This window comes from Anabrus simplex, chromosome 13 (assembly GCF_040414725.1).
Source record: "Anabrus simplex isolate iqAnaSimp1 chromosome 13, ASM4041472v1, whole genome shotgun sequence".
Taxonomy (NCBI): Eukaryota; Metazoa; Arthropoda; class Insecta; order Orthoptera; family Tettigoniidae; genus Anabrus; species Anabrus simplex.
This window is the reverse complement of record NC_090277.1, coordinates 72,570,584-72,596,216: the sequence shown is the minus strand read 5'-3', so window position 1 is coordinate 72,596,216 and position 25,633 is coordinate 72,570,584. Positions and strand designations below refer to the sequence as shown.

At 40.8% G+C, this 25,633-nt stretch overlaps 1 protein-coding gene across 4 annotated transcripts; it reads left to right on the top strand.

The window, feature by feature from the left end:
- Positions 1–155: 155 nt before the first annotated feature.
- LOC137502851 (uncharacterized) lies at positions 156–13,077 on the top strand. Of its 4 annotated transcripts, XM_068229970.1 has the most exons (4): positions 156–209; positions 3,529–3,552; positions 5,189–5,314; positions 12,916–13,077. In XM_068229970.1, exons 1-4 carry the CDS (start codon positions 198–200, stop codon positions 13,069–13,071), a joined length of 318 nt encoding a protein of 105 aa, XP_068086071.1. In that variant the 5' UTR covers positions 156–197; the 3' UTR covers positions 13,072–13,077. The 4 variants fall into 4 exon arrangements, with proteins under 4 accessions (XP_068086071.1, XP_068086073.1, XP_068086070.1 ...); XM_068229972.1 differs by lacking the exon at positions 3,529–3,552 and having other exon boundaries at positions 165–209; XM_068229969.1 differs by lacking the exon at positions 156–209 and having other exon boundaries at positions 2,925–3,552.
- The last annotated feature ends 12,556 nt before the right edge of the window (positions 13,078–25,633 follow it).

Genomic DNA, 25,633 nt, shown 5'->3' with positions numbered 1-25,633 from the left:
CAGAGGATGACGTCATTGACGCTGGCATTTCAAATCGCAGACATCAATTACAGCTACAAAACTTCCTCATGCGTGAACACAGTTGAGAATCTCCCCAGAGCTAGTAGCTACGATTTCCTCCTTCAGCTTTCCTCGTGGTACTTAAGAAACTCCTACTGTACACACTGCACCAGTCCACGAACATCTAGCCTGTCAGCATGTATAGACTGGTGAGTCCATTTATTTAGACAAGGCTGTATTCTTTCATCTTTTTTGTTCATAGTTTACGTCTGCTGAAAGGTATAAATTGGCACGGAGGGATTAATTTAGGTGAAGATGTAGTAAGCAGTCTGGCCTATGCTGACGACTTGGTCTTAATGGCAGATTGTGCCGAAAGCCTGCAATTTTATATCTTAGAACTTGAAAATAGGTGCAATGAGTATGGTAGGAGAATTAATCTTTTGAATACTAAATTGATGTCAGTAGGTGAGAAATCTAAGAGAATTGAATGTCACATTGGAATAAAAAGCTATAACATGTAGATAATTTCAAGTATTTAGGATGTGTGTTCTCCTAGGATGGTAATATAGTAAGTGAGATTGAATCAAGGTGCAGTGAGCTCACAGTTGCGATCAGCAGTATTCTGTAAGAAGGAAGTCAGCTCCCGGATGAAACTATCTTTGCATAGGTCTGTTTTCAGACCAACTTTGCTTGATGGGAGTGAAATCTGTGTGGACTCAGGACATCTTATTCATAATCTAGAAATAACAGACATGAAAGCAGCGAGAATGATTGCTGCTACAATCAGGTGGGAATAATGGTAGGAGGGTACTCGGAATGAGGAAATAAAGGCTAATTTAGGAATGAACTCGATGGATGAAGCTGTACGCATAAACTGGCTTCAGTGGTGGGTTCATGTGAGGCGAATGGAGGAGGATAGGTTACCTAGGAAAATAATGGACTCTTGTTATGGAGGGTAAGAGGGGTCGAGGGAGACCAAGACGACGATGGTTAGACTCAGTTTCTATTGATTTAAAAATAAGAGGTATAGAACTAAATGAGGCCACAGCACTAGTTGCAAATAGAGGATTGTGGCGGGGTTAGTAAATTCACAGAGGCTTGCAGACTGAACGTTGAAAGGCATAACAGTCTATAATGAAGATGGATGTATGTTATTTATTTATTTATTATTAATTCTTCCTTCAATTAGGCCTACTTGAGACCACGCTTGTTACGCTTTGATCATTGCTCCGTATTGCTTGACTGTAGCTCCTTTGCTTCCTCTGACCACCGAGAAAGTGGCAACCCAGCTATCAGCTTGTATTCGGGAAATATTGTGTTCGAAACCTACAGTTGGCAGCCCTGAAATTGATTATCTGTGGTTTTCCATTTTTCACATCGGGCGATCTACCTTAATGAAGTTCACGGTTGCTTCCTCTCCACTCCTAACTCTTTCCTGTCCCATCGTCACCATAAGACCTACCTATGTCGGTGCGACGTAAGGCAAATTGCAAACAAAACATCCACTGACCAGGAGGTGTCTTTGTTCTTTAGAGGTTTTTCCTGAAAAACCACGTACTTTTTTCAGGATCTATCTCACAGCTTGCCTTATTTTAAGTCTTAAAGGTCCCATTTCTTTCATTCCTCGGTCAGCCAGGTGGTACTTATTTACTTGTTTCGTGAGAAGGTGACCAAGTGGTTGGTCAGGAGACAGTCTTGGCACATGACAGTACAAATTTTCCATCATTTTTCTGGCACAGTTGGAAGTGCCTCTGTCTGGGAATAGAGCTCTAAATTCTCAATTTTCCGGCATTCTTTACCTTACAGTAACTGGCCTAAGAATTATTTCTCTGACTTCCTGCTTTTTAATCAAGCCTTCTCTATTTAGTGACGGACACTCCGGGGTGTTCAGAGCTTCCGGGCAGATGACGATTGTGTAGTCTTTCAGCCTCAAATTGCTGGACAGGTATCGCTTGTTGCCGGTGTTGTGAGTGAGTCAGGCTCCAGTTTGTGCAAAGGGCTGGTTTCTGTGACCAGTCGCCGAGATACTCGCTTGTCTTTGCCTCGTGCTCTTGACAACTGTTTGTGTGGATGTGGATGTGGGGTGTGGGGGAGAGGAGCATTCACTTGCGTGGCATATTCGACTATGCTGACAAGCTGGTCTTAATGGCAGACTGTGCTGAACCCTTGAGATGTAATATTTTGGAGATTCAAAAGAAACTTTCAAACTTTCAAGCTACAAAATTAATTGCAATTTTAAATTTCACTTTTACGCTAATGTAAACTCGTATCCTCATATTGAGGTGTTGTATCTCTTTTCAGGCACACACCCAATGAAGGTGAGTTACATGTGCCATTTCAACTACACTCAAGCCCTCCTGCCATTCTTACATTTCTGACACTACCGGAAATCGAACTCGGGCGCCCGAGGGCGACAGCTAATGGAACTAACCGTTGCGCTGCGGAGGTGGACTAGTCTAATTATTTGCAATGGATTCGAATCTCTCTCGGACGATCTATGACTGATTTTTAATTGATTTTGTCTCGTAAACACCAAATGTGCCCCCAGATATGCCCTGCATGCCGACATTGTACGAAGAAATTTTTCCTTCCACCTTTCGAAACTCTGACTGCATGTGCTAGGTTTGAACCCGTGGTCATAGGATCCCGGGCCGACACTCTTATCACTGATCCTGAGAGGAAGCTCGTCCTGCGCAATATTTAGTGGGAGACTCGATAACAGAGTAGTTTACTTGATCCACTTTAGATCAAAGGATCGTGTTATACCCTGGCATTGATATCTCCATGATGGTGCTCTTTTTTATCCAGCTGTATTCAGAAGCATTCTGATCTCTGTTCTTCACACGAACATTATGACGTGTTGAAAGAAGTGTGCGTTTAAAACGCACTTATTTCCTGCTTGTGTTTCCACACGTTTCTCACGTTACAGCAGCCCTTAGGCGATGTGATGACCTTCCAGCCGCTTAACGAGCTTGTTGGGTTTATTTTGGGAGTAAACATTTGTCGTAGCCCACAGTCTGATATCCAGTGCTATTCTGAGACCGTTCTGGTTATCTCGAGAAGGATTATGGCAAATCAGCAGGTTTAAAATGCAATGAACCACTTACAATCCATGGAATTGAATGGGAACTGTAAGGGGGTACATACAGAATTTTCTGTTCCTGCTAATTTTCTCCTGATTCACTCCATTTTCGTGCTATAGACAATATAGTTTAATATTTGAATAATTCATAATTGTATGTAAAATGAGCAATTAATTTCCTATATAGGTCCTTTACTCCGGGTGAAGTGGTATACTTCAAAGATGCATACAAACACTTAATTTTCTAACTTAGTTTGCTGCTTAAGTTTTAAAAACTGAACCTACGTCTTCTGATTTTCTAATAACACTCCAAAACGTCTGGAATTTCGATAACCTAATTTTGACCAACCCTGTAAATTGTTTATAAATTTAAAGCTGTATAAATGATATGTTTAATGGTAAATAGTCCTTACGATTCTCATTCTTTCCGTGTGTTCTTGTTCCAGTTTATGTTCCTGGTGATCGCATTGGTGAGTATGATATCCACAGCTAGATAAATATCTCCGATGAAGGGTTCTATGATAGCCCTGTGAGGAGAGGGGCCGGGGTTATGATTCGTAGCCAATGCATATGAACGTTTTAAGAATAGAAGTCTCGCCTTTAAATCCACGTAAATCTGGAGGCCACGTGGATGTCTGATTGCATTCGAATGATTTACGGCGAAGATCAAGTTAGCATTAACTGGAAAGGAAGTCAGATTTAAAGATAGAATACATTTCTTTGTAGGACCTATTTGCTCCAAAGAGTCACACGCACAGTGTTATCAAGAGCAATATAACTCTTGTCATGCTTATGATTACCAGAGTAACTTCAGAGTGCCTTGGTGAAGTTTGACCACAAACCAGCCTATGGACTGATAATTCAGACAACATTATTCAGTAATCCCGTGGCTGCCTGTCACTCGGAGACCGCTGGCACCGTTCCCTTTTCAGCACTAGACTGATACGGCTTCACTCATTGTGGAGAAGAGGAAGCTGCAGATGTGAGTGATATGAGAGGCAGCGTACTCGGTCATCAATACACCTGAAGATTCCTTAATTATTTATTTAGACGAAACACACATACTGATACAGGAATTACACTTCACTACAACACTGTGTTCAGATTTCTGTCTACGTTTACACTACATATCACATCTATCGTAGTGGTTTCCACAATAGATGTAAGTCTGGATCATGGAATTTATGAAATGCAAACCTCCTTACGAGATGCTTAATAGGTTGTAAGAGTACGTCTCACAGGCCTTTATATTGTGTAATTCAGAAGAAGCAGTACCATCCGATTCTGGGCAGTTATACATATTCCCAAAGAAAGCCAATACTGACAAGTGTGAAAACTATTGGACATTTAGTATCTCAAGCCTGAACATTTTTTTATAAGTATTGTTTACAGAAGAATGGAAAGAGAGGTTGAAACTGAGTTGAGAAAAGATTCAGTTGGCTTCAGAAGAAATGTAGGACCACGTGAAGCAATCGCGAGTTTAGAAGATCGAGTTAAGAAAGACAAGCCTACGTACATAGCGACCAAGCGAGTTGGCCGTGCAGTTAGGAGTGCGCAGCTGTGAGCTCGCATCCCGGAGATAGTAGGTTCGAACCCCACTGTCGGCAGCCCTGAAAATGGTTTTCCGTGGTTTCCCATTTTCAAACCAGGCAAATGCTGGGGCTGTACCTTAATTAAGGCCACGGCCGCTTCCTTCCAATTCCTAGGGCTTTCCTCCCCCATCGTCGCCATAAGACCTATCTGTGTCGGTGCGACGTTAAACAAATAGCAAACAAAAATCGTACATTTGATCATATTAATTGGACCAAGCTGTTTGACATTCTGAAGGTCATCGGGATGAGATACCGCGAACGAAGAATGATCTACAATCTAATGACTGGAAACAGGCTGAGGATTTTCTATTACTATGGCGATTTCTTACAAGTATAAGTTCATAAATGAAGCCTTGTGAGCGTTAAGAGAGTCGCTCTCTCTCTCTGGGACCCGGAAGGTTTCTTCCACTATCATCGTACGGTAGCTGTTTGAGTCTGAGCAGTGTTTTCTCTCTGATAGACAGCTATTTGTGAGTGAGGAATTCCTTCGCCTCAAGTGTTCTGCTTGTTCCAGCTGATGTCCTTGGCCATGGCAGTGATTGTCGTGAACCTGGCCCATGTTGATCGCCTCGACTCGCAGCCTTCCAGCCTGCAGCTCATCTTGTTAAAGCTCGAGCTCATGTTCCTGATGATCGCAGTGGTGAGTATCGCTTCTTTCACGATATCGTCAGATTTGGGCTCATATGACAAGATCGAAGTAACTTATCGGCTATAACTTTTATAAAATACAGTATGTGGCAGTGTAATGAGGAAATGTTGTGTATGAATCATCAGTCCATAGTCTGGTTTGATGCAGCTCTCCATGCCACCCAATCCTGTGCAAACCTTTCCATTTTTACGTAACTGCTCTGTGTGCAACATATGGTCTAATCTTCTTGTCATATTCATACCTTGTTCTACCTCTACCGTTCTTACCGCCTACACTTTCCTCAAGAACCAACTGAACAAGTCCTGGGTATCTTAAGATGTGTCCTATCATTCTATCTCTTCTTTTCGTCAAATTTAGCCAACTCTTTCTCCTCCCACCAATTCGTTTCAGTATCTCTTCATTCGTGATTCGATCTACCTACCTCATCTTCAATCTCCTCACAAATATTGTAGAACATTCGCACACGGTAATAAATACGACAGAAATAGAGATTATTTAATAAATTTAAAAAAACTGACGAGTATTTCGACCATTATTTTGAAAAATGAAATATCAACAATGACATTGAACTTCTACACATGACGTATACAGCAAAAACCACAATGCGGAATCGAAGGCTGAAATTCTGCAGAGAAGGGATGACCAAAAGATGTTCAAAAACATGGTGCGGATAAAGGCCACCTCCAAGCCGGTATAATACGTCAAGAAGGATGGGGAGAAGTTGGAATTATACTGCAGATGATCCACAATAGAAAAGAGTTCAGAAGAAGAACCGACAGTCCAAAAGCATTTGAATAGAAACGACTAAAACGGACGCCCGAACGGAGAGAAAGATGAGAAGCTAAAAAATGAAGAGGTTTTGGGAAGAGAAGAGAAGAGAAGAAAGAGGAAAATCCTAAGTGGTCCATTGTTGGCCAAATTCGGTAACAAAAAATGCATACGACTTAAGCGCTTTTACTGCGTGTTATCTATTTCACACTTGTTTTATGTATTTGTTTATTCCTTGTTCCAGTTCATATTCCTGATGATCGGCACGGTTATTCTTACGATGTCCCAGCGAGGTCCTTCAATTGTGGAGCCATTCATTGTAGCTGTCGCCAAAGCGTGAAGATTGAGGACCAGCCTGGAAGGCTCCTGATTACAACACAACCCACCTGCACGACCTGTTCGCTGGTGGTATATGTACCGGGCGAGTTGTTCGTTAAGCTGTCATCTTGCATCCGGCAGATAGTGGGTTCGAATCCCGCTGTCGGCACCCTTAAGATGGTTTTCCCTGGTATCCCATTTTCACGCCGGGCAAATGCTGCGCCTATACCTTGAATAAGGCCACGTCCGCTTGCTTTCCACTACTAGGCCTTTCCTATCCCATCATCTCCATAAGACCTATCTGTGTCGGTGCGACACAAAGCAACTTGTTTTATAATTCAGTCTACTTCTTAAAAAACAAGAGGTTTTCAAGTTGTATTATTTATACGCTTGGAAGGCGTCACTTTTTCCATACATGTTTAAATTATTCTATTGGAAAACTTCCCAATATTTATTAAATTTTTCAATTTGAGGATGATTTCCCATTAGCCTTAAAATGTTTTAGTGTGAAGGTACTTAATATATTTTTAGTAGTTTTTCAACTGTTTTCTTATAAGAATCAAAATTTAAACATTGTTCACTTGGAAAAACATTCCCTTCCAAAAATGTTAAAATTGCTCAGTTGTAAGACCATCGTTTTAAAAACTATTTTTTCGACTTAAAGCGGATCTATTTTTAAAATTCTTAAATTGTTTGTTTGAAGACGATTTATTCTCATAAATAATTTAAATTTACAGTTTTAAGATGATTAAGTTTACTACTGAACAATTTAAGAAATCGGTTGACTGATAAATTGTTAAGTGGTCAGCTTTTATTTAAACTCGTTTTAACTAATGTTTTAACTTAAATAATTTTTAAATTGGGAGAGGATTCGTTTTCAAAAATGATCGTAATTGTTCCCATGCAAGACAGCACGGTTGACTTGTAGGGACAGAACACCTTTTCACAAATGTTCAAATAGTTCAACATGAACTATTTAAAAATTTTCAATTTTAGGAATCCCTCTTCCAGAATGTTTTAATTGTTCAGTAGAAGATTTACATAAAATTAAAGTTGTTTAATTCGGAGCTACACAATTTTTTCACAAAATTTTGCTAATTTTACTTGTAAGACGATTTATTTTCTCAGTTATTAAAAATATTCAGTTGGAGATAATTATTTATTTCCATTTTTTTACCTGAGTGATGGTTCTATTTAATATACATATATTTTTAATGAAAAGTTACTAGATTTAGTTTTCTTTAAATAACTGATGCTTAGTTCCTTGGCTAAGGGAAGTCGACCTTCTCCGATCACACAGATCCAATCTGAGTGTGTTCACGCGACAGTCTTCCTCAGACGAGGGAGATACGAAATAGATCGCTTATCCACTATATTATAATTTGAAGTATTGTTTTGAAATTAATATGGTACCTTAATAAAACTTATCAAACCTATCAATATTTGTTGTAAGCAATTGAGTGGAGTAAAATCATTGTAAAATACTTTGAGGTCGTCCTTGTGATATTCCTGTCCTTTTTTTGAACGTTTATATGCAGTGAACCCTCTGCACTGTGAGTCGTTCGTCGGATGGACACGCTAACACTTGGTCTATAACAGGAAACGATGGTGCAATTCGCCTATCCAAATCCATATATCAAACTGGACTGTTCATTATCCATACCAACTAGGTTTGGCGTCGGGAATGGTATCCGGCCTTAAGTCAGGGAAAAATCGAAAGGCGTCACCAATAAATTGGGAACGTTGTCAGAGAGAAGCAGAATAAGAAGGAAAAGAAGATTACTAATTCCTACAGATTTTAAGTCCAATTTCATTGTCGAGTGCAGCTGGTAGTTCTTCTGTTCTGTACATAAAATGCTTGCTATTAGTAACATAGTCCGCCTCCGTAGCGTAACGGTTTGTGTTATTAGCTGCCGTCCTCGGGTGCCCGGGTTCGATTCCCGGTACTTTCAGAAATTTAAGAACGGCGGGAGGTCTGGTATGTGGTTGGAGTGGTACATGCAGCTCACCTCCAATGGGGGTGTGCCTGAAAAGAGCTACGCCACCTCGGGATGAGGACACGAGTGTTCACATTAATAACATCTGTTATTCTTATGAACTTTTACTTTCTTGGAATTATGGCCAGCTGCTGTATTCTCTCAAATGCCTCTTAGACCATGAGAAAGTCCATTATTGCTCATTTGCTGCGACATTTTACGATTCCGGATCTTCGCACAATAGTTTTGTCTAATAATCACGCCTTGATTGTGTTTTTCCGTTATACACAGAGAAACAAGTGAGACTATTCAAATGACGCCTACGACACGCTACCAAGCCGTAGTCTGGATCTACACTAATTATTAGCCACGCGGTGGTGGTGGAGGTGGTAGTGATGGCGGTGGTGGTGGTGGAGGAAGTATTACTCGCCAAACATCCTCAACTAACTGTAATCAGAGAGATGAAGTGAAAGGAGCCCGATACTTCAAAAAATGAAAGAAAGACAAGGGCCACGAAGTATATGAAAATGAAAGACTCCCTAGGCCTCAAAAACCTAATACCATCGGGGTCGGAAAAAACAAGACTTGACCAAGAACGGTCACAACGGAGAACGAATTCATGTTTCAAGAATGGACACACGTCTGCAATGTGGAATATAAAAGCCAGACAGCATTAAGTACGCGGGTTATGGCCGCGATATATCAGAATGAAATTAATTTCCGCCTGTCTTCACACCGAAGAGCACTCCACGCAGTGACCACCAATATCCGGGGGACCAGACTTAGCACTTGAAGAAGAATAATCACAGACTTCTTCCATGAAACTCCAAAGCACTCATGATATTTTAATATAAGGAAAGATCTTCATTGGGGTAATCACATAAATGGGATTGTAAATAAAGGTACAGATCTCTACACGTGGTTATGAGGGTATTCAGGGGTTGTAGTAAGGATGTAAAGGAGAGGGCGTATAAATCTCTGGTAAGACCCCAACTAGAGTATGGTTCCAGTGTATGGGGTCCTCACCAGGATTACCTGATTCAAGAACTGGAAAAAATCCAAAGAAAAGCAGCTCGATTTGTTCTGGGTGATTTCCGACAAAAGAGTAGCGTTACAAAAACGTTGCAAAATTTGGGCTGGGAAGACTTGGGAGAAAGTAGACGAGCTGCTCGACTAAGTGGTATGTTCCGAACTGACAGTGGAGAGATGGCGTGGAATGACATCAGTAAATGAGTACGTTTGACTGGTATCATCAAAGGTAGGAAAGATCACAGTATGAAGATAAAGTTGGAATTCAAAAGGACAAGTCGGGGAAAATATTCGTCTATAGGAAAGGGAGTTAGGGATTGGAATAACTTACCAAGGGAAATGTTCAATAAATTTCCAATTCCCTTGCAATCATTTAAGAAAAGGCTAGGAAAATGACAGGCAGGGAATCTGTCACCTGGACGACTGCCCTAAATGCAGATCAGTGGTGATTGATTAATACAGTATGTATTACCATACTCCTAATCACTTAACTAAATCTGGTATTTGTAACTGTGAATATTTCCTCCCGGGCGAGGAAGCTAACATTTGACGTCGTTAAGGAATATCCTAGTCTTCAGCTGGAGCTAGATGTACCCGAGGCAAACAAGGAACTAGCTCCAGGTAGTATGTCCTCTAAGAAGCTCGCTCAGCTGCACAGCTCGTCGAAGACAGGGACGAGCAAGGAGGAAAAGCGAAAGGGTTCGAGTCTGACACACCTCTAGGCCACATACATCAAGGAATCTCTTTTCGAATTCTTTGTGTACTTGGACATATTTAATGAGTGTAAGTGTCAGCGGTTTTCGGTTCGATCCCGGCCGATGTATTTGATAGTTTTTCAAAGAAAAATCACTTCCATTTTGTTCATATTCGACGTAAAACTTGACGTCAGTTTCGTGTAATTCAGCACTTCCCCTAAAGTTTGTTTTTCCTAACATGCAGCACGCCCTGCCATTAAGTATGAGGGTTTGCATATCCAACAGGCGACATTATAAGGCCGCATTCAAGGCTGTCGAGTAATATCACCCCAAATAGAATTATGTCATTTGCTTTACGTCCCACTAACTACTTTTACGGTTATTGGAGATGCCAAACTACCGGAATTGTGTCCCTCAGGAGTTATTTGACGTGCCCGTAAATGTACCGATACGAGGCTGACGTATTTGAGCACAGGACTGAGCCAGGATCGAACCTGCCAAGTTGGGGTCAGAGGACCAGCGTCTCAACCGTCTGAGCCAATCAGCTCGGCAATAGAGTTATGTTTTTAAGTTTCCATCCACACTCAAATATTGCATTTGCATTGATCAATGCTGGGATTGTGCCATGTTCAATTCGCATGTCCAGATCTTTATATCACACGACGAATGCCAAATATTTATTATTATTATTATTATTATTATTATTATTATTATTATTATTATTATTATTATTATTATTATTATTATTATTATTATTAATTTTATTAATTTTATTGTTACTATCTACCCTAGAGTTACTATGGTTCGGCAAGTCGAAGAGCACGATACCCGTGAAGCACTTTGTCCATGTGCACTCGGCCAATGTTTACAAGCACTCTGCATGTCATTAGTGGGTGGGTGTGGTCTCATAATTCTAACATTGAATCTTCAGTTTCCGCATTGCACTGCGTCCTCAGTGTCACCCTGTCCGTATAAAAACAACCTCGAGGTATCCCCGCATTATCAGTCTTCCCGCAGACCAAACTATACCTCATCATCATGTACAAGCTGGTGAGTGCTTAGTCAAGCTGCAGTTCTTTCTCCGAACGCGTATTACTTTTAACCTACGAAATGAGAGTAAGGTATATTGAGATAGTTTTCAACCTCTCCCACCATGTGCCTCTGAGTATCAGTAACACAGTGTTGATAACCACTCGAGGATAGAAGAAACTTCATTCGAGACCTTCATCTCGGCGTGATGTCTGCCTGATGTGAGAAATGAACGCTTTGTGATTCTCTGCCATGTAATAGCTGAAAATGTAACGGTTAAATTGACTCTCACCGGGCGAGTTAGCCGTGCGCGTAGAAGCGCGGCTGTGAGCTTGCATCCGGGAGATAGTAGGTTCGAATCCCACTATCGGCAGCCCTGAAAACGGTTTTCCGTGGTTTCCCATTTTCACACCAGGCAAATGCTGGGGCTGTACCTTAATTAAGGCCACGGCCGCTTCCTTCCAACTCCTAAGCCTTTCCTATCCCATCGTCGCCATAAGACCTATCTGTGTCGGTGCGACGTAAAGCCCCTAGCAAAAAAAAATTGACTCTCAGGGAACTTAATTCACGTTTAAACGCTATACTTGCGCTGTACATTAAACCAAACGTTTATTATTATTATTATTATTATTATTATTATTATTATTATTATTATTATTATTATTATTATTATTATTATTATTATTATTATTATTATTATTATTATTCACATTCAGTAACCACAATGGAACTTGTTAGTTGCGTTCACACATTTCGCCTTTTTGCACTCCCTAAATCTCTTCATGTGTTCCCTATGTTTTTTCTTGCGATCTCCAGACCATTTCTTGCAAGTTTCCTTTTACTGTTTCTCCGTAAGTTTGTTCTTAATTGCCAATGTTCTAAAGGCTTTGCGATTTATTATGATATCTTCTGTGATGTTCATTTCCTGTACACCTTCCTTCAATTTTTCTGGCCAGTTTATATCGGAATTATGTTGCTTCATAGTATTATAAATCATTCTTTAGCGAGTCCCTTTTGTCCATTCTGTAGATATGTCCGTGTAATTCCAATCCTCTCTTGTGTACGATATTGGTGAATCTATCTGTTAGACTGCAGACGGCATTCTGGAGCTCGAACTCCACTTTCGGCAGCACTGAAGATGATTTTCCTTGGTTTTCCATATTCACACTAAGCGAATGCTGTTATTGTACCATAATTAGGGCCACGTCCGCTTTCTTCCCACTCCTAGCGCTTCCCTATCCCATCGTCCCCATAAGACCTGTCTGTGTCGTTGCGACGTAAAACAACTTGCAAAAAGACTGTAGACGTATGCAGTTCTCTTGATACAGATGCCATTTGCTTGCGTTGGACCTCATATTTTTAGGAGAATTTTCCGTTCTTGCTGTTCAATTCATCAATTTTAAAATGCAAATACGTTTCCGATGCGTATTGGACTTCCAGCAGGACAACCGTTTTGAAGTGTCTCAATTACGCGTTACGTGACATCACTCTCTTGTTGCAATACTTCCATGTGAGTCTGTTTGTCTTCCGTATTTTGATGGCTCTTTCTCTGTTGGCCCAACTGACTTGTCCTGATGGTTGAATTAATTCTGCAAGATATTTAAAAATATGACCCCTACCAGATCGTCGCGTTTTCTATTTTTAGTTGGGCTTTCGTGTTCTTTTGACATAGTTTCATTATTATTATTATTATTATTATTATTATTATTATTATTATTATTATTATTATTATTATTATTATTATTATTATTATTATTTCCTTTGCTTTTTGTTACAGCTGTTCGTCCTGGTCGTCGCCGTCCTGGCTCTCTCCTCTGCTCAGATCCTGCTCGGAGGTATCTCAGGACAGTCCGTAGCTCAGGCCCACAGTCCATTCGCCGCCAGCTACTCAGGCCGAGTTCAGACCCACTCTGCCGGAGTACTCATCGGTTAAATGATTTAAAAAAGTCGTAAATTAAAATATATATTATAAAAGCCTATATTTGTCTCAAGTTTATTAGCCATCTCCTGCCCTGCCCCATTCATAAACCAGTCTTGAAGTGAAAGTGTCTTATACATGTGAAGCCAGTTTGGAAACTTGTGCGGAACGAAACACTGACAGCTATCCTGTAATAAGCACAGTGACCGGGCGAGTTGGCTGCGCGGTTAGGGGTTTGTAGCTGGTGAGCTTGCATCCTGGAGATAGTGGGTTCGAACTCCACTTCCTTCCCACTTCTAGGCACAGTGCAGTGCCGATGTACTAAGGAGATATGTCTCCCTACTTGCTGTATATGTCCGCATAGGCTTCCTTCATCTAAAAAAGTTCCCGTAAGGAAACCTCAGTTTAATTTATTTAATGTTTTTAGTCGGAATAGTATGTTTGTTCTGTACACAGATCCTAATCTTCCCGTCGATTACAACCAAATTCTACCGAGTGAAGTTTTAGGACCCGGTCTGCCTTACATATGAACATTCCCCTTCCATCTTCAGACTTCATCCCGTTGATATTTTGATTATTCTACACCCATATGCAAAATTCGTCGTTGTAAATCCATAAGAATATGTGTTTAACTCCCATTGCATGATGGAGAAACCTAGAGTTAACTTGGAAAATCATTGCTTATTTCCCACCGCCAGCTCAAAAACCTGTATTTTTTTACAAACTGCCAGTGAATGACAACAGAATTATAAAGGAAACTATTCTTGAAAACATGGATTCATTTTAAACTCAAATAAAAAAGTAATGTAAATCACCCGAGCGTGCTTCCACCAGCCATGTATATAAATCTGATTTAGGCAGTTAAATGTTCAACTGAATGGTTTTATCATGTAACTAAAATGTTTTATGGCCTTGCCTCTACACTTCACGCTGTATTATTAAATACATTAAAATGCTTTGTAAAGTTATTCCCAGGTTAATTTTTTTGGGATGAACCATGTTTATGAAACATTGTGTTGAAAATGCAACTAGCCTGTTATTCTAATTACATCCACTCTCCAAGCTGAACGATGCCTTAATCGTCACCACGCTCCATTGACAGCAATGTCGTCTTAAATAGTTCAGTTGGGCTAATTTTTATTACATTTTGCAACAACGTGTTTTCGGTCGCTCTCTAGAAAGTCAAGAATATCGGCCGAGAGGACTTGTCGTGCTGACCACACGACACCTTTGGGCTGAGCCACGGTCGCTTTGTATTTTTCTTAATGATTTCAGTCATAGGTTGCCAGTCTAACGCGAACCGCCATCATTCCTGTTTTCTGGTATCCTTGTCTCCTTTAAGTGATCGGTCTCCGTTATAAAACTTCGGAAACTTCTTTCTGGGCCCTTGCAAGTCTTTGTGGTCTTTGTATACGTTTTTGAGTTGCCATGGTGTGAGAAGTGCGTCAATCGACTTAGTAACAAAAACTGCTATTTGCTGTGTTTGACATTACAAGCAGCTCCACGTACTCCACTACCCCTTTGATCTCCGAAGATCTAATTAATGAATTAAAATGGAGGTGTATTGTCAGAAATTCGGCTGGTGTAGGAAATAGACAACTGAGATAATTTGTCTTCAAGGTTAGTGGCAGTGGTATTCCAACCATTCCGGAATACAAACTTATCTTACAAACTTGTCTTGCATTTTTTCCATGACTAGCTGTTATCCGCGGCTTCGCTCGTTCCTCAGTACTGCACTAAGACGTTACTTGAAAATCCCTAAAGTATACAAAGCCAGAACCTCTTTGTAAACCACGTTCGTGGTCTTGCGTTTTGGGGTTAAGATGACCAGGCTACTGCCGGAGCTAACTCTGGAACATGTGACATGTGAGAAACAGTCCTCTCGCAAGTCGAAAACTCGCTTAAGTGCGGCCTGTATCGAGTATTCGGGAGACATTGGGTTCGAACCCCAGTGTCGACGACCCTGAAGATGGTTTTCCGTGGTGTCCCATTTTCACACCAGGCAAATTCTGGGGATGTAACTTAATTACGGCCACGGCATTTCCTACCCACTCCCTACCCTTTTCTGTCCCATAGTCGCCATAAGACCTATCTGTGTCGGTGCGACGTGAAGCAAATTGTAAAAAAAAAGTGGAAAACAAAAAATAAGTGTTACTCTTGTTTTTCAAATAGCTATTTCCTCGTCTGCATATCCCCATTAAAAGATTCAAGTCATTTGTCACTTATTTTACTGCCTACTTGTTCTGTATAAAGTGTTTCCTTGTTACTGTATGTATTTATCTACAAGTGGAATCTATATAAACCCTGCAAATTACTATTATTATTATTATTATTATTATTATTATTATTATTATTATTATTATTCCCTACATAAGGGTAGCGTTTCTGCCTCTCAGTCAGAAGCTCCTCGTTCTAATCCCGACCAATGACGACTGAGATATTGTTTTCTCTGCCTCGTGAGAGCAGGGGACGATCTGTGACATGTGGACAAGAAAGCCATAAAATACTCCAGAGCATTTCATCAAGCTCACCACGTGCCAGTCTCAGAACTGCAGGCCATCTCGCTGGGCAATATTTACCTTGGTAAGCCAAAATGGACTGAATGTTCAGTTTTTTAATAGTTATTATTAATATTAGTCCAATATTAGACTAGCCTGCGTAACGGTTAGGCTATGGTATTTGCATAATTATTAAGGGTACGACCCATCAAATTCCCTAAGCTAGGCGATACGCCCTAACAATCAAAATAGTTTGCATCGTAACCTGTTACTGCCTAATCACCCGGCTTTAGTGATCATCACCCACATCCATGAGAGGGCGTGGTGAGATTACATTATATCCCTCTCCCCAACAGCCAGCAAATTTATCTCACTGGCCCAATATCAAAAATAAAACAGTAATAATTTTTCTGATCGTATTTATATTTCTTCCGCATAGCCCAAGGTTCTCTCCCGATATTATCGAACTAAACTTGTCAACTGTTTATTAATAAGAGGGTGGACCCACCTTTTTGATGTGGCATTGACAGTACAAGTTCCGTGGTACACTAGTCTTCTCAATGCCATTGGACAGGTCGGTGGCCGTCCTTCCACCGTTCAGTATCAGTCTCTTTCAAGGGAAAATCTCAACATCACCATCATGTACAAGCTGGTAAGTTACTTGAGAAATACTGTATATTAGAGTCACTTTCGTGCTGGCCTTTCTACAATCTGCTTCATCCGAATTAAACCTCGTGGCTGTTTCCTTCCTTTCGGCTGATTATGGACCACGTTAATTCGAGTTCAGCTTCATCTCATTCAGGGCGTTAATCCTCGACTAGTGCTGCTTCATTCAATCACTCTGCAATCTCATGCTCTCTTCTGTCCACGGCTCTTGGGTACAGGATCTTGAAAACTCTTGGTGGTCTTGATCCTGATCTTTTGCAGAGTTCCATTCCTTGTATTCCCATTTCTTCCAAGTCCTCCTAAAACTTCTTACACCAGCGCACCGTAGTTTTTCTACACTCAAAACCCGTATTCTCTGATTTCTCAGTTCATTCTGTGTAGTAGATATGTCCAAATAGCATAGTTCACTTCTTCAGGATGGCATCTGAGATGTCTTCCATCTTGAGGTATAATTCTTGGTTTCCTTTCTTTATGTATGATCCATCCTCTGTTCTTTGGGCTCCCACGACCTTCCTAAGAATCTTTCTTTCCAGCAGTTCTAACTTCTTGACCAATCCTGTATTTGTATCAAGTTCAAATGTTGAGCTGCATTTAAGGCCTTCGGGCGGATGACTGTCTGCTAGTGTCTGAGTTTTGCATTGATCGAGATCTTCTTCCTGTTCTAAGTGCTCATAATTAGTTAAAATTAAATAGAAATGCATCTTGAAGAATGAACATTAATGGGCCTAACTATCATTCATCATTGCTGCAAACTTGGTACTCTAGAAAGCATGAAAAATATATGTTAAAATGTATCTACAAGTTGATGTGTCAGCAAGTAAGGTCACTCCACTGTGAAGGGCAACGGAATCTAGGAGTGTAAAAAAATTACTAATAACATTATTGGTTTTCCGTCCCACTAACTACTTGTACGGTTTCTGGAGAGGATGAGGTGCCGGAATTTAGTCCTGAAGGAGTTATTTTACGTACAAGCAAATCTACCAAAACGAGGCTCACGGATTGAGCCAGGATAAAATCTGCCAAGTTTGGATCAGAAGGTGAGCGCCTCAAACGTCAGGCCACTGTTTTCAGTGGTGATGTATCCGGGTGACACTGACTGTGAATAGAGAAAATACCTTGCGTCGTTGATGTGTTCTACAATTCAAATATTTTCAAAGTGTTGTTTCTATGGTTACAGCTGTTCGTCCTGGTCGTCGCCGTCCTGGCTCTCTCCTCTGCTCAGATCCTGCTCGGAGGTATCTCAGGACAGTCCGTAGCTCAGGCCCATAGCCCATTCGCCGCCAGCTACTCAGGCCGAGTTCAGACTCACTCTGCCGGAGTACTCATCGGTTAAATGTCTTAAAAATTTCTTAAATAAAAATGTAAAAACCCAATCAGTTTACTGTGTTTCACATTTCTACGTCAGACCACACTCCCTATTTCTTTTCCCTGAGGTTTTGATTTTCTAGCATCTCAAAGTGCCAAGGCTGGCACAATATATACGTGTGACAACCCCGCTCCACTTACTATCCTATCACCTACAGTATCCCCTGCCTGTCGTAAGGGGCTCTTAACATGGAATACGGGGCCCTTAGCTGAGTCCTGGCACTGCTTCGATTTACTTGTGCCAGGCTCCTCACTTTCGTCTCTCCCATACAACCTTGCTTGGTCAATTTTTTTCTTCTCCGACCCCGACGGTATTAGGTATGGAGGCCTAGGTTGTAATTTATTTTCACGCCCTTCATGGCCCTTGTATTTCTTTGGCCGATACTATCATTTTCCAAACTGGCGGTATCCTTCCCTTTTTTCCTGTGATTAGTGTACTTCCACGTGTACTTCCTTTTAAAATAATTATCTCCACCATACAATCATTAAATATTCCATGGGTTACTATTAGAGTTCTGTTAATAATTTTATTAACCAGATGCTCGCCTTTCAACAACCTAACGTTCACATTCTATCCTTTCTTCAACATATTCTTAGGAAGTAAGGACCTGGTTTTAACTCGGCTCGCCTGAGGATATTAATGCTGGTCTAAACTTTGGAACGTGGTTTACTCAGCCTCATGAAGAAAATAATTGAAGGTTAGGTCAAAATTAACATTAATCGCACCGAGCGAGTTGGTGCGCAGCTTGGACCTTGCATTCGGGAGATAATGGGTTCGAACCCCTCTGTTGACAGCCCTAAATATTGTTTTCCGTGGTTTCCCATTTTTGCACCACACTGGGGCTGTACCTTAACAAAGCCCAATGCCGCTTCCTTCCCATTCCTAGCTCTTTCCTCTCCCATCGTCTCCATAAGACCTATGTGTGTCGTAAATCAACTTGTAAAAATACAAGAAGTGAATCGGAGCGAATACAGTGAAGTAAGCCAAAGAAAGTGACTGAGAACATGGTCTCACTGACAATTGAACACTCCATTATCTGACTATGATACTCCTCTTACAGCTCTTCATTTTTACCACAGTACATCACGAGATCACAGATGTATAGAATAGTGAATATATTCCCCCCAGTGAAGAAGGGTATCTAAACCAAAAATTGTGCCTAGTTCACACATGTAGTGGTTTAATATCACGCTAATATTTACAGATTTTTGGCAGCAATGAGATTGGAACGTGCTATGATGAGGTTACCAGACTTTTTTTCAGATAATGTTTGCGACAAGACAATCTGCACTGAAATGTTACTTAGATGCAATTTGTGTTCAAAATGTGTACCACCACGTGCACCTAGACCCGGATTTGAATGCAGTAATAGGCTAGCGTGCTAACTAATTGGGTTAGTAGGAACTATCGCCTAGCCCGTTGTTCCGTAATGTAGCGACAGTAACATAATTTCTAGGGGTTCTGATGGACAGCACCCCTAATGTATATGTAAACCTCACAGCATAACCGTTGTGTTACCCGCTTTAATAAGTATGAATTTTAACCTATTACAGCCTAAAAATTCATAACGTTTCTGAACATTATTTTAAGACATTGATGAACAAAGGTGCCTTTATCTCGTCACGTGATGCGGGAATAATTTTAGGTGTGTGTTTGGCTTGAAAACTGATTCGTTCAATATGCTACATACGCAAGCATTTCTGGTCGAGAGATTGGAGGAGCGTGAAGTGTACTGGAATGGAGTTGCACGGAAAATTATGCTGTTTCCAAACTGTTGTTGCAGAAGGTTAAGTGACTTTCCCGCGGTCCATCATCTTGGTGCATCCATTGTCGTTGGAAGTGTAGGACTCTGCATGTTACGTAGTCCACTATACAGCAATATTTCATGACCGGAGAAGTCGTCGATGATTCTCGAATTTATGCTGATCCCTTGTGAAGTAACGTATCATAATCGTTGTGTTGTTACTCGCTCCAGTAAGTTTGCGTTCTAATCCGGACTCTGATTATGTGCCTCCTCCTACTGTTCTTGGATGTGAAGCAAACGCTGGCCCCGCTCCGTATGAGCGGAAATACTGAACAACTCTTGTAAGAACCACAATTTCAGAAATCCATACAACATTGAATTCACAATATGTCAAACAATAATATACAGTAAATAAATAATTCGTTGCTGGGAAGCGTGGACAACAGGTGAGCAATAATTTCGGTGTCGTTCTTAATGTACATTTCGATAAGTAAAGCCACTTTGTGTCGTACACATTTTAAAGGATGAAAATACCTGTTTGTATGTTGATTCCTCAGCCTGGAAGTTGCTTAGATTCTGAACAGCTCCACCATTAGCTGTCATAGATGACTAAGCATCACTGAAGTACTCTCTCGCTACTTTCATGACTGAGCCAGAAGTTGCTATTACATATCAGTCTGCCAAGCCCACTGAAATGCACCCACGAACCGACCCTATGAGCAACATGTTCACACCATTCATAGCGGGGACTGCCTGCGTAAGGAATGAGCTCAGTCACTTTCATATTGTCAAAGCGAACGATGAGACTGAGACAGGTCACATAGTGTACTGTAAACACTAGGTCTCGCCATCCTACCTACTATATTTACTTGTTTCACAGGTCTACGTTTCATTCCCGACGAGTTTTACAACAGTGCATTTACCATGTTCCCGACACTAAAGTTAGTTTGGCATAAAGAAGAACAGATTCATTTACAATCACTGGAGAAAATAAAACTCCTCCCACATTTGCAGAAATATTTCAAATTTTAGCGACTTTCGATCTCTGTGAAATGTTCTAAAATCAATCATCACGTCGCACTTGTACCATGTGCTTAAAGACATCGTAAATTGATGAAAATTAGCGAGCAAGTCGACTAAGTGGTTCGCACCACATATTTGTGAGTTTTGAATTAACAGGTTAGTACTCCACTGTCCGCAGCCCTCAACATGGTTCTCAGTGATTTCCCATTTTCACATCAGGCATTAATGCCACGTCACTTCCTTCCCATTCCCATGCTTGTTCAACCCCATCGTCACAATAACACCTCTCTGTGTCGTAGAGATGTGAAATATATTAATCTATTAATTTATTTCATTTTTTATTTATTTAGTTACCATATGTTGTTGAACCAACGGCCGTAGCCGTGTTGAAACACCGGATCCTGTGAGATCTCCGAAGTTAAGCAACATTGGGCGTGGTCAGGAATTGGATGGGTTGCCACGCGCTGTTGGTGGGGATAAGGGAATGGAGGAGCGGAAAGGAACTGGCCACCCTACCGCACGTAAACTCCGGCTCTGGAACACCTCTGCGAAGGTTCGGACCTGCCTTCGGGCAGAATAACCCTTACCTTATATGTTGTTGATACAGTTCATGAATTGTGAATGAAAAAGGTGCCTTCATCCCTGTAGCAACAAAAATGGAAAGAAGAAACTACCCCACACTGAACATTAGTTACTCGCAGTGGAACTCGCGTTTACTTGTGTGCGAAAAGCGCAGGAGTGCGAGGAGAGGACCAAACAGATCCCAAACAAAGAGCACACTGAAGAAAAGAACCATCAGCATTATCCGGCTAATAAAAGTGACGTTTAAAATGTCATGAAATGTTATAGATTGCGAAGAACTCTGAAAATCCAGGGTCAAGTAACTCTACATTCCTAAAAGAGAATTTTTCCGACGACAGAAGGAGTAATTGGAGGACAGTTCCCGAAAATCATCTTGTAACCTTAGGCTTTGATGGCGAGGGAAATGATCAGGGACTTAATTAAGGAATGGTTCCAGCCTTGACGTCTGGTGTGCTGAAGGAATTTAGGTTAATGGCAATGTCTAGCGACTTTGCATTAAATATTTCTTGCCTTTCCTCAGGAGATGCTCTTATTCTGGGAGTTATTAGACCAGTTGTTCCTTGAAGGTCTGATAGCCTCGCTATTTGACTGTAGTAATTATAATGAAATAACAACGCCATAAAAGTAAATTTTATACATTTTATTTAGTTTTTATTTACAGATTTAAAGCGTTGGATATTTTAACCGATGAGTACTCCGGCAGAGTGGGTCTGAACTCGGCCTGAGTAGCTGGCGGCGAATGGACTGTGCGCTTGAGCTACGGACTGTCCTGAGATACCTCCGAGCAGGATCTGAGCAGAGGAGAGAGCCAGGACGGCGACGACCAGGACGAACAGCTGTAACCATAGAAACAACACTTTGAAAAGATTTGCTCCTGGAGCGAGAGGCTGGTTGCCTTGTTTTACTTTCACTTACAGGAGGAGAAGCACCCCTTCAGTAAAATGCACATTTTTATCAGTAAAAAACTATAAATGATATTCATACAGAAATTTGCATGTTAAAATACGTGTTTACAACTCATAAAAAGAGTAATCTTCAGATTTGCAGAAGCCTGGTAATTGCCTCAGAACTTCGTATCAAATGTGTAAATTATTTTCCTTTTAGTTGAATGGGGCCTACATTTTAAATACTGGAGTTAATTAAATATTTATATGATACTTTCGGATGAAATTGTTTTATGATTTATATCATGTATATATTATCGAATATCTAAGATATCCCCCAGGAGATGTATTAATCGATACCTCTTATATCAATTCTTATCATTTAACTCTGCTAAAAATTACAAAAGATAAACTACTTGCTTCAAGGAAATTAGCTTAGAGCATGTTATTCTTACATACAAGTGAAATAGCCCATAGAGGGGATGAAATACAATAAATTCCCAACAATAACGTTTAATCTAGGACGAAACGCTAGGTCACGGCAGAGCAGGGGGTGAGATCTCGAACATAGACAACATTCAGTGTCCAGTGACTGTCACGTTACTGTGTATGCAACTGCTTGTCACTTCAGTGATTGTGGTTCTGAATTGTTCAGAAATGTAGAGCATTGAGAAAAGAGAAATGAGATAACAAGTAAGATTTCCCTCACTTAAAGGAAAATAAGATTGAAATCATACGTTTGCTCTGTTGCTTCGTATCGGTAGGCTAAAGAAAGTGACAAGGTGAAGTTAGAAGATTTCAAAATGTGGTGTTGGAGTAGACGGTAGAAAATTATCTGAACACAGAAGACCAGTTCTAAGGTTTTAGACAGAGAGAGCAGGTAGGTTAAATGAGGAATGGACAACTTGCCTGGATGAATACCAGACTAAGGCATAATGTGATATGAGGAAAACGAAGAAAGACTTCTGTGGAGACATTTCTTGAGCATGCAGGGTTTACGAAGCTATTGAGAAGCCAGACGTACAGAACAGTGCTCATTCATATGGAGGAGACAAGACTATGCCTTCCTGTTTGAGAGTTATTGCATTTTGACCCTTGTACAGGCTACTGAATTCTCTGCATAAACTTTTTGAATCACTCTTTAAAAGCCTTCATGCAATTTATCTTCAATAATTGTTTTAATTAAGATAAAAACCATGTGTAAACGTCGAAGTTATGGAAAGTGAACAACAAACATGAAAGAGCAGACCGTAGCAAGTGATATAATTAGACATTTAGAGATATATCTTTTGAAATGGTGGAGAGAATATTTTCAATGGATTGTTCAACGTCTCTCTTGAGAAAGGAAAGAAATTATAAATAGAAATATAAGTCTGACAAATAGGGAAACGATTGTCAGGCACTAATAAGTTAGAATGCAAACGTATTTAACCACGGCGCAAGTGTCTGCTACCCGCACAGCGCTTCTGCAGTGAAATTTGTATAGATATTAGCGATCTGAACTATGAGAACCCCTGAAAGTTATGCAACTCACAGACATAATTGTACAGCGGTTAGATAATACTTGCGTCTTGTTCAAAAGCATTCCAACCTATTCGTAATAATAATGTTATTTGCTGTACGTCCCACTAACTACTCTTTTACGGTTTTCGGAGACGCCGAGGTGGCGGAATTTTGTCCCGGAGGAGTTCTTTTACGTGCCAGTAAATCTACTGACACGAGGCTGATGTATTTGAGCACTTTCAAATACCACCGGACTGAGCCAGGATCGAACCTGTCAAGTTGGGGTTAGAAGACCAGCGCCTCAACCGTCTGAGCCACTCAGCCCGGCTAACCTATTCGTGTCTCAAATCCTTTCCCTATTGCTAATTAACATTTCGTATGGGAACGATAGAAAAGCGAATCTACAGTATATTTCTCATGTTGTCAAACAAAGTGTCTTACCAGCTTGTACATGATTGTAGGGTTGGTTGGTTGTCGGAGACTGATACTGCTGGAGGAGATGCTAGTCATTTTTATACCGCACGTGTGACATTGAACTTCAGTGAGAAAGCCGTTCCTGTAACGTCAGTGCCAAGTGGACACGCCTAATGGGAGGCATTTACAAACAAGAGCTCGGGAGATATTCGGTACTTCCTCATTCAGACATGAGCTCGCTTTGTTTTTAATAATATAATATTGACATAATCATTGATCTTTAGCAACTGAGGCGTCCAATGAAGACTTTCTTGTCAAACTTAATATATCTGGCAACGTTACAAGTTCAAAAAAATCAATCAGTCATCAATGATGTCGCCCAGGTGGTAGATTCCCTCTTGATTATTTAGCTAGATTTTCTGAAACATTTTCAAAGAATTTGGAAATTTATCAAACATTTGTCTTATTGCAATCCATTACTCCTCCTGCTATAAATGAATATTTGCCCAATTTGTCTTCTTGAATTTCCAACTTTTCGTACTTCTAAAAGCTCCGCAAAAGTTTATTCGTCTACTTCTGTTGAAGGCGTCTTAAGGTCTGAGGCCGCCGCTCACTTCCATATCCAGCCACTGCTCCTCTGAATGACCACGAGGTCTCTTATTCTTGGTCATATTGGAGGGTAGTCACTCTCATCCCTGTCTTTACAACATCATTCTAGCCGGCAACAGCTCGGCATGATTATTATTATTATTAATACTTGTTGTAAACAGGCGTATTTAGAACTGTACAGAGCACTTAGGGACGTATCTTTTACTTGTTTTTCAACTCATATTCGTTTCATTTTGGCGGTCTTTTCTCTATTTGGTCGAGGATCTTGGAGTATCTTTCTTCGATTTGTCGTTTTTCTCAACTTGGTTCACTCAGTCGTCTATTTGGGTCAGAATGTTGGTCAGCCCGATCAGGCACACCATGTAACGGACATGAATATTCTGTGTTCATCCACGGATGTTCTGTACGTCCACAGAAATTTCGACAGGAACCCAGTCGATGAAGCTTATGCTGATTGTGGCATGCGACTACGAGGCTGTTATTGTTACGCGGGCTGTGCCTGAGGGACAAACTGTGAACAGTGACTCCTACAGCGATATCTGCGTCCGGCTTTTCGGCACTAACGTCCACGTTTATTACCAGGCGATCGCCCTAGGTTGTTGCATGACAACTTGTGCGGTGGCAGCGGGAGGCCTTGGAATATCCTCCGTACTCACCAGACATGAGTCCTTTCCGAAGTTGAAGGAACCCCTCCGAGGCCGCTGATTTCCTGACGTGACATCTGTACTCCGTACAGTAGGGTAATCCGTTGCTGTCAACATCTGTCCCCAAAGGCTTCCCAACATTTGGCGAAAGGTAACACACTTTGCGGGTGATTACAATGAAGGAATGAAATATTGCGTCCTATCGATATTCGTACTTCTCTATTTACAGCTCTCGTAAACAAATACCTGATCCACAATGTGTACATTCGTCTTTTACAATTATTTCATTACGCTTCAGTTTGTTTCCTCTCTTTAATAACTCTTTCATGAAGAATGGGCACTGTGGCGTCCACAGTGTATTCTTTAATTGGACGTCTCTTCGCGCACGAAATGACATACATGTAAATGAGTATTTTAATCGCCAAGTTTGTGAACGAAATCTGCCGCTGTGTTAATTACGAAACCTGACTGAGGGACATCCCACCGCTTATTACCTCCGACCTCCTGAATAATGAACGCAATTTTATAAGCTCGGAGACACAGATTGGGGGTAGGCGGTCGTGCAATCGGAGAGAATATCTGCGCTCCAATAACTCTGAGACTAGATTGGAAAATTCGGTCAGTGTACAGTACGCTTCTACTTA

Excerpts from the sequence above, each read along its gene's own strand:
- LOC137502851 (XM_068229969.1), top strand. The coding sequence starts at position 3,466 with ATGATATGTTTAATGGTAAATAGTCCTTACGATTCTCATTCTTTCCGT. Across the intron at positions 3,553-5,188 it reads TGTTCCTGGTGATCGCATTG|CTGATGTCCTTGGCCATGGC; the intron begins GTGAGTATGATA and ends TGCTTGTTCCAG. Across the intron at positions 5,315-12,915 it reads TGTTCCTGATGATCGCAGTG|CTGTTCGTCCTGGTCGTCGC; the intron begins GTGAGTATCGCT and ends TTTTTGTTACAG.